The 16,415-nt window shown below is 34.2% G+C and overlaps 1 protein-coding gene across 3 annotated transcripts in view; it reads right to left on the reverse strand.

Moving 5' to 3' along the window:
• Positions 1-16,415, reverse strand: part of LOC121368009 (uncharacterized protein KIAA1841 homolog) — a 38,317-nt gene that overhangs the window by 12,157 nt on the left and 9,745 nt on the right. Inside the window, exons 8-20 of one of the 3 annotated variants that reach the window (XM_041492517.1) lie at positions 16,185-16,279; positions 15,513-15,578; positions 14,893-14,979; positions 14,031-14,096; positions 13,319-13,637; positions 12,797-12,951; positions 6,652-6,763; positions 5,758-5,884; positions 4,801-4,879; positions 4,289-4,359; positions 3,150-3,232; positions 1,989-2,080; positions 860-930 (exon numbers count right to left, since the gene is read on the reverse strand). In XM_041492517.1, the coding sequence (XP_041348451.1) occupies positions 870-930; positions 1,989-2,080; positions 3,150-3,232; positions 4,289-4,359; positions 4,801-4,879; positions 5,758-5,884; positions 6,652-6,763; positions 12,797-12,951; positions 13,319-13,637; positions 14,031-14,096; positions 14,893-14,979; positions 15,513-15,578; positions 16,185-16,279 (1,413 nt within the window). In that variant the 3' untranslated portion in view covers positions 860-869. Of the gene's footprint in view, positions 1-859; positions 931-1,191; positions 1,213-1,988; positions 2,081-3,149; positions 3,233-4,288; positions 4,360-4,800; positions 4,880-5,757; positions 5,885-6,651; positions 6,764-12,796; positions 12,952-13,318; positions 13,638-14,030; positions 14,097-14,892; positions 14,980-15,512; positions 15,579-16,184; positions 16,280-16,415 lie in introns of all 3 variants that reach the window. The other 2 variants (XM_041492516.1, XM_041492518.1) reach the window with 2 other exon arrangements.

Here is a 16,415-nt window from a genome sequence, read left to right on the forward strand (position 1 = left end):
ATTTGTATAGCACTGCCATATACCGTAATGTTAGTCTTTGACTCTATTAGTCTTGAGTCTCAACTCTAGAAGTTTTAAAAGCACTGAGCCACACATTCTACCATGCCATGTTTGATAATAAAACAGTATACAGAATATACAATAATAAAAAAAAAATCTTGGATGGCTGGACAGATTGACGGATAGACTAATAAACAGATAATTCTATCATATAATACATTTCTTCAACAAAAACATGATTATTTAAAAAATATTTACAAATGTTAAAAGAAAAATATTTGATTCATTTTGACCTGCTTCCAAGAAGCAGGATGGGAAAGGAGAATTTTTTTTTTTTTTTGTTTACAATCTATTCAGTGCAATTTGATTTACTGTCAAAACATATTTTTAAATGTCATACTGCTTAAGAAATACACATTTTCAATTTTATAACATATAATATTTACAAACAACTTGTTCTATCGTCAACCTGAAAATAAATAAATAGATGCAATGCCCTCCACCTCCCCCATTATTTGCCAATCTATCCACTGAAACTCAAGGTATTAAGTAGGACTATACTAAAACTATACATCCACTGGAAAAAACCCAAACATGATTCAATACATCAAATATTCAACTTATACATGTAATTAATATCTCAAAATTCAGTATATTTAAATGCTATAATTATAACAAATGTTAGTAGTATGTTGTTAGTATAGGAAAGGAGGAAAATTTTAGTAAATGTTTTAGAAATGCATGACATACAAATATTGTGTATTATGATGAATAATGAGTGGATGTAGCATTCGCAACAAGACACATCACCACTGGTGCCAGGGTAGAGTTTTAGACTAACGAGTGCTGGTTAAGATACCTCGTGGAAACTAGGGCCTAATATTACAAGAGATAGGTCGTCTTTGTGGAAGAGGTCCGGAGGCTGCTCGTCTGAAGAACCAATGAAAATCAACGTGCAGAATAATATTTCCCAATCGACATATTACACGTACATGCATTTCCATTTTAATTTTTATGAAACAACAAATTCACAATAATATGTGAATAGAAAATTGCAATTATAGTATTTCTCTGTAGCATAAATGTAAAAGATAAAACTTTTTTTCAGAAAATGTAAATTCATAGCGTAATGGTAAAATGTAAATATTTGCACCAAAATATAACCAAACTGAATGTAAATTTTTAGCTTACCTGTAATTTAGCATGAAGAAGCTATTAGGAATTACATTAAAACTTGTTACATAACATCTATATTTTAATTGATAATATTTTGTATTATTCTTGATGCATGTGTTAAAATGTTAAAATTATATAAGCAGATATTAAGTAAAAATAAAATTAATTTTGACACATCTGCAGGAACACTAATCAATGTATTAACAGCTTTATATCCAAATATGAAATAATGTGGACATCTTAGGATTTTAAAAAAATATCTAAATATAAAAGACACATTGTATTATCTGTGCTTGGTGATGCCTAAAAACAGTTGAACATATTTTAAAACAATTTCATTCCACTGACTAAGATTGAGAAGGCACTGTAAGTTTTTAGAGGAATAAACAAAGAATGGATAATGGTATGGATTAGGATTATTTTGTCCACATTTTTCAGAAATATGAGTCAACTTTTAGCTAAATGTTAGAAGATATTCAACACAGATCACATCTAGATGTAAAATAAATAGAGAACATTTATTTAAAACTTCTATAAAATGTCAGAAAATAATTATAAATAAAAGCTGTTAAAATGTATTTTTCAATAATAAAATAGAACAATTAGACAAATAAAAAAAATGGAGAAAACTTGAGGTGTTTTCTCTTTTATACATTTATGGATACATTACCTGTCCTCAAGGATTTGTTTGAGGGCAGGTAATGTTGAAAAAAGAAAAGTGTTTGCATTTATAGAAGAGGTTCAGTGATCTTCAATACAATGTGAAACCAAATAACAGAACACTAAACTAAAATGAATATAAGACACAGTACCTCAATGGTAGCTGACCAACTTGCTTGGTTGGTTGTGGAACAGCGCTGGCTTTCCACTGAGCCTCAAGTTTGCTGAAAATACCTCCTGAATACTGAAAAGATTTAACATTAATTGTATTAGCTTTTAAAAAGAAAAGATAATTCAAGTTTTTAATATATAACCTAATTTTTATGGTTCTGTAAAAACCCCAAAACAATTGTTAATAAAAACGAAAACATAAAGCCATGTGTTCAAGTTCTGGTGTTAAATCCAGTTTAGAGGAATTTATTACTGATCACTTCTTTAGTTCTTTGGAAATTATATTGCAACATATATTATCAGATAGTAGCAAGGGATCTTTTATATGCACCATCCTACAGACAGGATAGCACATACCATGACCTTTGATATATCAGTCATGGTGCACTAGGTGAAATGAGAGATAGCCCAATGGACCCACTGACAGGGATCGATCCTAGACCGACCGTGCATCAGGCGTGCGTTTTGCCACTGAGCTATGTCCTGCCACAAGCAGACTAAGGAATAAAGTAAAATAGCATTATGCATCTTAATTCCAGTGCTGAACATGGCTGCCAAATAATTCCACTGTACTGCATTCCACACATTTTTAGTCCACTGAACATTGTACATTCTACATTGTACATGAACACTAAACAGCAGTCCATCATTTTTAAAATTAATAATAATTTAGTTTCTTTTTTTCATTCATAAACATAATAAGTTGTGGTATTCTGGTAATAATACTATTCAAAGAAACAAATTTATCTCTTTGCAGATGAAGAAATTTGCTTATATTTCAACAAAGATTTATCCTGTTTACATTTTTATTTATTAATAGCTACATATATGCAAGGATAAAATAAATTAAAAAGGTTATTATTTTATGCCAAATAAACAAAAATTAAAATAGAAACATTTTTTATTTCTATAAATGGTTTTTTTGGTGTGTAATGTTAAGAAAATTATTACTGATTACTTCTTTAGTTCTTTGGAAATTATATTGCAACATATATCATCAGTGTATTTATTTCTTTATTACATTTTTTATGTAATAAAAAGCTGCAAATCACTTGTCCTGTCAAAAAACACACCAAAAATCCAAACTCTAAAAACAAATATTGGATCGCAGAAAAAAATTATAATTAAGGAGATGACCTTACCTCTTTTCTGGGTTTTTCTATCTTATCTGGGTTCAGTCTGAGTTTAGTTAAGTAAAGTCGTATGTCATTCATTCGTCGGTGGTCTGAAATAAAGGTAAAAATCAAAATAACAAATTTGTTGTACTGAAAAATGAAATGTAAAGATATACAAATTCAAATTATACAAATAAAATAATAACTAGTACTGACAGTTCTCTTTACTTTCAATTTCATAAAATGTAATCTGGGCCACTACAAGCATTAGCACAGTAAAAAATATGTTACACCTAAACAGACATAGACTTTAAAAAAAACAAAAAAACAAAAAACAAATGCATTTGATATATAATTTTTGTTATTAAAATGGTTCTATTAGTCTGAAATTTCTTTGCAGTAAACACAGGACACTCCATTAAAAAACTAGCTGAAAAAAACTTGGATTGTTTTTTGGGCCTCCACGAGTCCAAAATATTGGACTCTAGTACTCGATGGTCAAACTTGACCTGGACCCAAGTACCCAACATTTATACTAGATGATAATGACATTAAGGAATAAAGTAAAATAGCATTATGCATTTAATTCTAGTGCTGAACATAGATGCCAAATAATACTGCATTCAACACATTCGACTTTTGTTTTTCCTTAATGTCTCATAGCCCTATAATGTAACCGGTGACAAGCATATAGCAAACTGACATACAAAATACCATTAAACGAGAATGTTCTTTCTTGCAGAGGTACTCGAGTCCTGTGAACGGTCTCGAGTCCTGTGAACGGTCTCGAGTCCTGTGAACAGTCTCGAGTCCTGTGAACGGTCTCGAGTCTTGCTAGACTTGGCCTGTGCACAAGTACTCGTGGAGACCCCAATTGTTTTCTCTTTTCATGAACATTTAACCCGATCTCTGACCTATGAAACTTTCCAACATCCCAACAGCCAATCGAATGGCTAACATTTTCCAGTGAGCCCTAGGCCCCGTTTTAAGAAGTGATCTTATATCTTAGTGCTGTGACCACCATAAGTGCATAGCTACCTTATGCACTTAAGATGATCTTAGGGCTAAGATCGCTTTGTAGAACGGGGTCCTCTTCAATATGTTTTAAATAGTTTCTAGAAAAAAACCCTAACAGTATATTATAAAATTAAATATGTTCAAATTACCTTCTTGCCTCTGGGCATCTTGGTTGTATCTCATAGATCTCTGGGTATCCCAGGTAGATTTTTTGGTTTGCCTTTAATGTTAAGAAAAAGAAGACAAAAAATGTCAACATTTCCTACCCAAAAGAAAAATGTTCATCACAAACTATTCAAGAAAGCAAGTCACTAAATAAAGTTAAGTGAAAAAATCCCATGATGTATCAGTGCAATAATTGCTTAATGGAATATATTTTTACTAGTAAATACTAGAATACAAGAAAAATGTATACATACGTGTGCATCAAGGGCTATTTTTTTTCACAATTGGCGAAATTTAATTTTAATTTAGTGGAGAAACAAATTGAGTACCGGTAATAACTGATATTTTGTTGAAAAATAACTATAATTTTTGCATTTTTGAGATAATTTGGTGAAAGTTTTTTGTCACCCAGAGCTACGTGTAGCTGTGGTATCTATGCAAATATTGTTTTATGTGAACAGAAACAGTAAGTTTTAAATAAAACAAGCAGACATACTCGAATCCTGGAGCGTCAACTAATATTGCTTGTGGATCTATGGTCACTCTTGATTTCTTGGTAGTTCGAGTTTTCTTTCCTGAAATTAAAATTAAACAGCAATGTAATCTTGTTGACCTTCTGTCTCAACTAGATGTATGTATACATGTAATGTTTTTTTGAAATAATAATTTCAATGTCTATGAGCAGTTGATGTTCTTCACTATGGGTGAGTATTGCTGTTTTATTTATATCGTTACCAATGTTTTTATTATTTGCACACACCCCCAAAAAATGGAATGTTAATTTTCATTACTTAAGGATTCTGTTATTTCTTTTACATTCATCTGGGTATGAACAAAAAAACACCCATCTGCAAACTGTGTGAATCGGTGAAGTCGTTCTCACGTAAGTTTGCAGATGATTTTTTTGTTCATATCCAGATGAACGTAAAAGAAATAACAGACAATACTTATAATTAAATTTGAATCATACAGGCTAATAATAACACTAAAACAGACAACTTGCCCATATAAAATGACATAAAATTATGTTCCCTAAGGACATAATTTTTACGTTCATTGAAAAATTAACAAACTCCTGTTGCTACGTCTGGACCAATGGGATGACGTTATGTTGTAATGAATGTAACAGAAATTTAATTATATATTTAATTATATTTATGTATTTCCAAAACAGTTTTTCCTTTTCTTGTTTACCCACAACAATTATCTTTATTTAAACCAAATATTCATACAGTGGAAACACATATAACAGACCCACTACTAAAATACTTACAGAAATTTTAATTTAAAACAAATATGCATATATGGGGGAATAAATATATATGGTTCCTCTTTCATACCCTGCCCCCCCCCCCCCCCCCCCCCCTTCCACATGTGATCAATTCTGTAACGACCCTAAATTAAAAATCATTCCGATGATTTCTGCTGTTCAAGCAATGACAATGTTATTTACCTGCTCCCTTCTGCGACTCCTCATCACCAATCTCATCATCACTCTCTCCAAATCCGAACTCGTCGGTCTCAAAGGAAACTTCTTTCTCTACAGTCAGAGCATGCAGTGTTGGCTGTGGTCTTTTGGCCTGAAGCAAATACATTCATTTTCTTATACACTGATTGATGCAAACACCACTTGTTATTTATGATCAAACACGAACAACAACAAACAAACATGTGATATATATTATTGCCACAGCCATAGCCTACCATCCAGTCAAATAGGTAAAATCGAAACTGAAAGTTCTGTGATATATAAATTACCTGAAAATTACTGCTGTGGGAAGCACAAGCACTATAAATAAGTTTTACAGTGGTTGGAAAAGATTTTTAAACATGTTTAAACCTCGTTTTTGAGGATATGTAAGAAATAGAATACTATATTTTGTGATACAATTTACCTTACAACTTGTCGTTTTAGGTCATTACCCAATAGATACATTTTGAAACAACTCATAAAATAAATGCTATCTATATTGGCCACTCATGAGGTATTCTCTATACACAGAAGTGGAGAATATTTTTTTATCCTGTCTGTGGGAGGGAACATATAAAATCCTTGCTGCTAATCTATACAAGCAGCCTGAATGTCCAGAACAGAAACACGCGTCTACCACATTTGGAGACAAGGACAAAATTGGGTAATACCATGTGAACTCAAAGGTAAAAAGTTGATGTCTCACAATTACTTAAAATTTTTATCAAGCATTGAGGGGGATAGCAATATCATTAATGGTACTAGTCTCTAGTAATCATTCACGAGTACACTTTCCATTACATTTTGCTGTACGTAGACTGTTTGGATAAAGTATTTATTTCACTTTAAAATTAATATGTTTTGATAATTACTCACCTCACTTTTCTTGCCATCATCTTCTGCTGAGGACATCAGAGATACTTTAACTCCCGAAGATCTGGTCCGACATACAAATGCTTCATTCTCAAACACATCTAATTCTGAACAACTGAATAAAGATAACATCATTAAACATGCACTAGTCAACAATATTTGTGTGTCAAAACTTTGCATTTATTGTAATTGTGTAATTGTAATACAAATGTATATGTCTTATTTTCTAATGCTATAAAGCTGTTGTAGAAGACTGTTATTGATGAGGGGTATGAGTATTACCATGCACCCCATCAATTTAACCTGAGGGGTGTAAAATACACACCCCTACTTCAAAGCAAAGTGAAAGTAGAAAGAGCAACAGCCAAAGGTTGATTACATGGGGGTGAATTGATATGAAAAGCTTCCAAACAAAACAAACTCATGGATCTCTCTCTCTGTGTTGCTCTCTCTCTGTGTTGCTCTCTCTCTCTCTCTCTCTCTCTCTCTCTCTCTCTCTCTCTCTCTCTCTCTCTCTCTCTCTCTCTCTCTCTCTCTCTCTCTCTCTCTCTCTCTCTCTCTCTCTCTCTCTCTCTCCATTTCTGTTGCTCTCTCTCTGTTCTGTTCCACTGTGTTCTTTAGTCTCTCACAAACACAATTATCTCCTGTCATGCTGATATATGTAAGTAACCACAATGTAGTAAATTACTGTCACCTGAACCAGTCAGTTGTGGCTCTTTAACACACACAAGAAAACAAAAACAAATAAAAAACCACTGAATGCCATCTAAAGTTAAAGTCTTGTTAGAATACATATAGACTACATCACAGTTAAACAAAAAAATACCGACTTTTGTAACATACTAGTAATATATTTGTATATCTAACTTGTCCAGTCACAGAAAAAAACTTCACATAAGACTTATAATTAACTTGTTTGCTTAATATCTAGTTACCTACTTTAATTGATACATGCATTTCTCCTGTTGGATATATGGATTTTAGTCAAATGTTTTATTTTCAAGCAGTTACAAATGGTAGGTCATGTAAAGAAAAGAAATACTTACCATGTGTGTTAGAGAGAATCTATTAACTACAGAGGGAAGTAGTGCCATACCTGTGTGCATACAAAGACCATACAGAGTCAAGTAGTTAAAGCCACCCTTAAAAAATATACTGTTTGCTGTAACCCAACACACGAACTGCTCGGACTTGATTTTTTCCTCAATCATAATTTTTTTTCATTTCATAATATACATTTTTCAGATTATTTATTTATTTACCTTTTTCTCAGGTTTATAAAAATATAATGTTAATAATAGTTAACAAACAATTCAAATAAAAATACTGTCCAACACATCAATCTATCGACTGCGGAAATGTTCAGTCAAGTTACAGCAAACATTTTATTTTTTAAGAACGGCCTCTCAAGCAGTGTGAATATATTACAATGGCTTGTCAATAACAACCATACACATCGTTTGTAAACTTTCATTTCTTGTTTAGCATTAGATATGATAACGTAGTGCTAACATCGACGTAGGTGAAAGTTTCCGTTACAATACCATAACTAGTTTAGCATTTGTTTAAAAATCATATGTATTACTTAAATATACTCTTCAAAAGAAGAAACGCAAAACCACATTGTCGTAACATTTGGAGAATTGATTTAATTATTGAATGGTGAGTCCGATAATTACCAAATGTTGCAGGATTGTTCACAATTCACTCTAGTCCATTGTGAGTAAGTGATAGGACACACCACCAAGGTCAAGGTCATCTGGAGTCAATACCGGGTGTGGCCTCCGCGTGTGTTGACAACTGCCTGGCACCGCCTGCCCATTGAAGCAACCAGAGTACGGATGACGTCCCGGGGGATGGTGGCCCACTCGGCCTGCAAGGCTGCTGCCAGCTAGGGCAGGGTCTGGGGCTGTGGTTGTCGCTGTCGGAGGCGTCGGTCCAACTCGTCCCATAGATGCTCAATTGGGTTCAAATCCGGTGATATCGATGGCCAAGGAAGGACATTAATGTTGTTGTTCTGTAGGAAAGCCGTTGTGAGACGTGCTGTGTGAGGCCTGGCGTTGTCATGTTGGAACACTGCGTTGGCGTTGGCCATAACTGGAACGATGTGTGGCCGGAGGATCTGGTCAATGTAGCCCTGTGCATTCAGGTCAGTTCTGCCAGTGTGTGAGATGGCTGCCCACACCATGACACTACCCCCGCCAAATCTGTCCACTTCCTGCACGCAGTTTGCCGCATAACGTTCACCACGACGCCTATACACGCGACATCTTCCATCATGACGTCGGAGCAGAAATCGGGACTCGTCACTGAACCACACCTGTCTCCATCGCAGTTGAGGCCATTGTCGATGAATCTGGCACCACTGCAGTCGGAGTCGACGGTGTTGTGGTGTTAAGATGACACCTCGAACTGGACGTCTGGCACGAATTCCTACCTCACGTAGGCGGTTCCGTACGGTCTGGTCGGATATCCTGCGCAAACCTGGTATTGCTGCGGCTGTGGAGGTGGCAGTAGTCAATCGTTCCCGAAGGTGGCGTACCCCGATGTAGCGGTCCTGCCCGGGGGTAGTGACCCGTGGTCGACCGGATCTAGGGAGGTCACGTGTTGATCCATGTTGCTGGTAACGGTCCCACAGTCTGGAGATGGTGCTTGGGGACACATGGAATGCCCTGGCAACGGCCGTTCTGGATTCGCCTGCGTCTAGTCGGCCGATGGCATTGTTTCTCTGCGGTTCACTGAGACGTGGCATGTCCTGGATTGTCAACTGTCGGCCAGATACAGAGGCCAGGCAAGCGAACACCCTGCACTTTTATACTGTCGGTGTTCATGTTGCATGTGCAGACAACGCACGTGCAGTGGTGACATGGTTTGCACGTGGCTGCGTTTTTGCGAATATTCACATTTTGGAACTTTATTGTACAGTAGCTGCGTTTTATCGAATGTAACCGTGGGAATGTGTTTGGGACATGCAATGACCTTATATTCACAAAGCATGAACCGGTAGGAAACATAAAATCGGAGTTATAACCCATTTGTACCCTTTTGCGTTTCTTTTTTTGAAGAGTATATATTTCCCAGAAAATGTGAGGAAACAGTGACACCTCAACCCACCGTTTAATCAGCAGCTAATGAGTGTAAAACTTATGGTATTATGGAGGTACTAGACCTAGTCTTACAGAAGAAACCAGCCGTTGCCACATAAGGTACTCCTGATTCTTAAAACACTCCCCCCCACTCGTTATAACCTTTGATATACATATATACAGGATGGCTGGGTTCAATCGCAGGCCCACACCCAGGATGGCTGGGTTCAATCGCAGGCCCATACCCAGGATGGCTGGGTTCAATCGCAGGCCTATACCCAGGATGGCTGGGTTCAATCGCAGGCCCATACAAAGGATGGCTGGGTTCAATCGCAGGCCTATACCCAGGATGGCTGGGTTCAATCGCAGGCCCATACAAAGGATGGCTGGGTTCAATCGCAGGCCCATACCCAGGATGGCTGGGTTCAATCGCAGGCCCATACCCAGGATGGCTGGGTTCAATCGCAGGCCCATACCCAGGATGGCTGGGTTCAATCGCAGGCCCATACCCAGGATGGCTGGGTTCAATCGCAGGCCCATACCCAGGATGGCTGGGTTCAATCGCAGGCCCATACCCAGGATGGCTGGGTTCAATTGCAGGCCCATACCCAGGATGGCTGGGTTCAATCGCAGGCCTATACCCCCAGGATGGCTGGGTACATTCTATCCATGGGAAGAACTGGAATGTAATTTTTTTTTTAAATGCACCCCTGCCACTGGGCCAGAAACAAACAAAATATTTCTTTAACATTGCTTGACCGGCACATTTTAAACTATGGCCATCTATTGTATGACATATTATTTTAACACTTGTTCTACACAGAGAGAAAACTTGCTGCCATGGAAAAATACATGATGGGTGCCAAGGTTTGAAGCTCGCCGAAAAATATGGTGGCCCAAAATATAAATATGGTAAGCGAACCACGAGCAAGATTTTAATGTGGAATACAAATATTGTCTCATCTGTTATAGCTCTAAAGAAGATATTATTTGGGCAACCAACTCCATTATTTTTTAATATTTAAGTCTCCCAAACAGGATATTGGTCGCATTTGGCGACCTGGTCACCAGTCGTTTCGAGCCCTGATAGGTGCACTAAAAGCCACTGATCTTATGACCTACTGCAACTCAGCAGGGCACTCTACAACTGAGTTACATCCCACACACTCATAACTGAATAGATGAAATACACTGCTTTTAATTAATAAATAGTACTCTATATCAGAGTGGTATTTAATTAATAAATAGTATATCGGAGTGGTATTTAATTAATAAATAGTATATCGGAGTGGTATTTAATTAATAAATAGTAGCCTATATCAGAGTGGTATTTAATTAATAAATAGTATATCGGAGTGGTATTTAATTAATAAATAGTATATCGGAGTGGTATTTAATTAATAAATAGTAGCCTATATCAGAGTGGTATTTAATTAATAAATAGTATATCGGAGTGGTATTTCATTAATAAATAGTATATCAGAGTGGTATTTAATTAATAAATAGTATATCAGAGTGGTATTTAATTAATAAATAGTATATCGGAGTGGTATTTAATTAATAAATAGTAGCCTATATCAGAGTGGTATTTAATTAATAAATAGTAGCCTATATCAGAGTGGTATTTAATTAATAAATAGTAGCCTATATCAGAGTGGTATTTAATTAATAAATAGTATATCGGAGTGGTATTTAATTAATAAATAGTATATCGGAGTGGTATTTAATTAATAAATAGTATATCGGAGTGGTATTTAATTAATAAATAGTATATCGGAGTGGTATTTAATTAATAAATAGTAGCCTATATCAGAGTGATATTTAATTAATAAATAGTATATCGGAGTGGTATTTAATTAATAAATAGTATATCGGAGTGGTATTTAATTAATAAATAGTAGCCTATATCAGAGTGGTATTTAATTAATAAATAGTATATCAAAGTGGTATTTAATTAATAAATAGTATATCAGAGTGGTATTTAATTAATAAATAGTATATCAGAGTGGTATTTAATTAATAAATAGTATATCAGAGTGGTATTTAATTAATAAATAGTAGCCTATATCAGAGTGGTATTTAATTAATAAATAGTATATCAAAGTGGTATTTAATTAATAAATAGTAGCCTATATCAGAGTGGTATTTAATTAATAAATAGTAGCCTATATCAGAGTGGTATTTAATTAATAAATAGTAGCCTATATCAGAGAGGTATTTAATTAATAAATAGTATATCAGAGAGGTTAAACAAACAAAAGTTTCACCTTGGTTAAAAATCACTTTGCATGGTTATGCAGTGGGGATAAGCACACAAAGCCTATTATAAGTTAATATGTTAGTGCTAACACAAGAAATCAAAGTTAAAACAAAACATGCACAGAGGAAGTGCACTGTAACAAACCCACACAAAGTCTGTGATAACAGAACTAAATATAGCTAAACATGTGCAGATTACAAAAAGCTCAAGGTATGTAAGTATATATCTTAATATGGTTGAATTTTATTTATTTTTTAAATAGAGTTAAATTTTGACCAAAGAACAAAACATTTTAAATAACCTAGAAAAAATATTAGTCACAATAGAAACAATATGGAATTCTATTAAAAAAAAAAAAAAAGTAGCACATTTAATGCCTTGCCTGTTTTTGTATATTAGTATATGACACACATTTATAACAATATCTTTTTTTCTTTTTCTTTTTGTAGGTGTAGTACAGTAGAAAAGAGGTTTTAAAATAAAGTCTTAGAAGGAAAAGTTTGTTTGTAATTTGTTTTGATTTTTGTTTTTCTTAAATTACCTTTTCTGTTTTATAATGTCATTTAAAAATGCCTTGAATTTAAGTAATATTATACATAACCTCCTACAAATTATGTTAGGTATGCCACTGTAAAACCAAACTGAAAAAAAAGAAACAGAGAAACCGGAGAAAAAAAAGAAATAAAGAAAGTTGTGCTTTGGCAATAAGAGATGATATTTTTGTGAACTTCCGAAAGCACATGTAAAGATATATATGTAGGTTATGATGCATGGTGTGTGCCACTACAGGCAGTGAGTGTACCTGGCATCTGACAGTCTTTGATATGACACACAGATTACGTCCCTATGAGCTAGCAGGTCATCGTAAACCTTATGCTGTGGTAATTTAGTCATTTCCATATCACCAGCAGATGTCACCTCTGTCAAGTTGATAATGTGATCTTTTACCCGGCATCCCTAAACGAAAGATTTCTTTTAAGTTTGAAAATATAAAGACAAAAATAGTAACTGTTCTGATTACATACATACATATGATCCTGTTGTTGAATTAAATAAACCACTTCATTTTGTAGTAATCAATATAAATATCTCTAACAACAAAACCTAAAACATGATTAAAATATCCTTGTATGCAAACTGTTTCTATACATATATTGCGCTCATCTGTGCAAAAAACTGTCAAATATCTCCAAATCACAAAGCCAAGAGAAGTAACTCCAAACAATATCAGCCTTCATTATGACTTTTAAGACAAAAGCAAAATATTTTTATTTTCATCCACTGTAAACTATCCCTCAATAAACTTTGAAACTGAGATGCACACCTTGTTCAGCTGTGTAGGATCAAAGCGTATAGTCTTTTGCTGACAGCATGGATAGATACCAAAACATGATTTCACCGATCCAACGTCATTCTCGTACCGAGGAGGTTCGGGGTGGTACTTGCAGTGAGTGAACTCCGTCAGTGGGAACTTCTCGTCACATCGACTGCACGATAAGAAATTAATGGTCCCCCACACGCGCCAGTACACGTCTCTCCAAAACTTAAGCTGAGCTTTGAGATCGAGGAGAAAGTCGTTGACGTCAAATGTGTTGTCTTTTATATGACAAAATATGAGCAGTCCTCTTTTGTCAATCGTCATTCTGAAACATAAGGTAAGTTTAATTATTATTATTTTACTAGATGTAACCTGCACTATGTACGGAAAAGTTTAGGTGTGGTGACCTTAAACTGGGCTTTCACAAAAAATACAACCGCTGTATAGATAGACACTTGTGGTCCCTCAGTAGCCAAGGCTACAATCACTTTAACAAAATTAGTCTGCTTATTACAAATAATGTTACAGATTTACAATATGCAAGCTAGACCAACAAATACACTTTGGAAAAATAATAATAATTTTATGAAATATTTACAAAATTCACAAACAGCAAAGGTATATTGAAAATGATAAAATTAACAATGGTGCATGGAAAAAGTCCACAAATACATACTGTACTAATAATTTTACATTAAGAAATTGATATCATTCTTACCTGCTTGGCATGCATTTCACATGCTGTTCTGATTTTGCAGTGAGCAAACGCTTGCAGACAGAACACCTACAAAACATAACGAAGCAACATATAACCTAAAAATCACCAACCATTAAAGCACATCAACCCCAGTAAAGATGAACCCTCAATCTTGCATATCAAACCAAAAACATCTGTATAAATATAACATGCCTAATCAATATAATTCTAGTGTAAGTAGTTTACAATGAAAGTTGAAACCCAGAGGAAGACCACAATAATTATGCTTAAAGTTACAAGTTTACCCTACTTTCAAAACACTATGGCATATTTTTCACTATTACAGTCATATTTAATCATTGAAATACATAATACTTAAGATTTTATTTGTGTAGATTTTCCATTTCCATACATCAGGCTTGGTGTTTATAAACCTTTTAGAGTCTAGACTCGAGACTCTAATAGAGACTGAGACTTTAACATCATGATGACAATGCCATACAAATTGTATGCGTGTGATGTCATTAAAGATCGAGTCTGGACTCTAAAAGTTTTACAAGCACGGGCTCTGAAGTGTTTTGGTCATCCTGATGTTTCTAATACATGAACCACAAAATGCATTTGTAAAATGTTTTAAAATGCATGAACCTCTAAGAAGTAATGGGTATGGAGAAAAGCTCTAGCTTATTTTCTAAGTGTCTTTCCCCATTTCAATGTCACAGACTCTTGTTTCACTATATTGTGACTTTATCCAAATGTGTTACAGATTGGTCGATCAACCAAACTTAGTGTCCATGTTCACAGGTTGATACTATGGTCCGTGACTTTAAGAAGCTTTAGTATAAAAGTATTAATATAAATCAGTTGCTGGGTCAATACAAACCTGAACAATGTGGCAGCATTTTCTGGTGAATCTGAGGTGATGTGGTCAGGATCAAAAAGCTTTTCCAGTTTCTTTGCAAACAGTTTACTATAATGACAAAACATGGGAGAACAGGGTTTTTTTTAAATGCAGCTTTAAATATAAATGCACTATAAAAAACCCACAAGTGTGTAGACAAGAGCATGATTAGTTTAAGATGGATAGTGGAACTCATAAGGTTTGATTCAATGTAAGTTTCAACAAAAGTAAATAATAATAGATCAATTAAAATAATCAAAATAAGTCTGCTGGATTAAATTTTCAAGTACTAAAGATGATTGCCAATGGTAAATATAACGAATTAAGATGATGATGTAATGCGGAATGATCTTTTATACCCAGTTTTCCACATAAAGAACAGACAATAAAACAGGCCTAAATCCAACAACAAGGGAGCATTGATTATATATATTATAAACAAAATATTATATGCTAAAGAAAACCACATTATATAATTATTAAGAACATACTAAAAGTAAGTTTTTTCTTTTTTGAAAACTCTATTAATTTATAAACAATATTTTCAAAAAATGTAAAACAAAAATTCCGTAACGAAATAAATGCATTGGTATAATGAATACCTTTTGAACTTATCCTTTCTGTCTTTGAGGTCATCAGCTTCATTGTGATTAAAAAGTTCAGCAATACTGAAAGAAAAAGAGAGAGAGAGAAATACATTAAAGTTTTAAAACAACAGTCTATGACAAATTGCTCACCTGTTACAAACTGCTACACACTGCACTGTAGGAAATGGATGGAGGCCACCATTTTTCCCCCCGTTTTCAGAGCTTGCTAATTTCTGCTAACATGTTTTGAAATACAAATGAAGTCATGATCTTTTATTTTATTCTATTTGGTGCATACTAGTAAATTCTGGAAAAAACCCAAGTTTCATACCACAACCTTTAACATTTGATGGACATGCAACTAATTTTTTTCAACTTAAAATTCTTCGAACATGATTTGCAATTTTGTCCAAAATTTCACAAGAATGACCGTTTAGTTCACATTTTTATTACAATTATTTAAAATTACATTAATGATATATTGCTTATCACGTTTATTGCTAGGTTCTCAAAAATGACTAACTATGAAGATGTAATTCATTTAACTGAATGACTGGTTACCTGAATACTAATCAAATACTTGCCAATTTTTGTGAGGTAACCCTAAATGTAAATGTTTAAAAAGGATAGGAAAATGTAATATATTTTTAAGACAATCTGGCAAACACTGAATGAGATATAACTCACCGAGTGACCAGTTTGTCATTGATGCAATTCATATTGCAGTTGGTGCTCACAATGGCAGACAGGTTCTTATGACAATACTCAATACACTCATCAACCTGCAAATAAACACAACAGATTCTGTTACAACAGCAGCTTGGTAGAAAGTAAATTCATTTTGAAAATTTCATGGTAACACTCACTGTTTTCATACACAAAAGGAAAATAATACAAAACTAAAGCACAAGAAACTAA

The sequence above is a fragment of the Gigantopelta aegis genome, chromosome 3, assembly GCF_016097555.1.
Source record: "Gigantopelta aegis isolate Gae_Host chromosome 3, Gae_host_genome, whole genome shotgun sequence".
Lineage (NCBI taxonomy): Eukaryota > Metazoa > Mollusca > Gastropoda > Neomphalida > Peltospiridae > Gigantopelta > Gigantopelta aegis.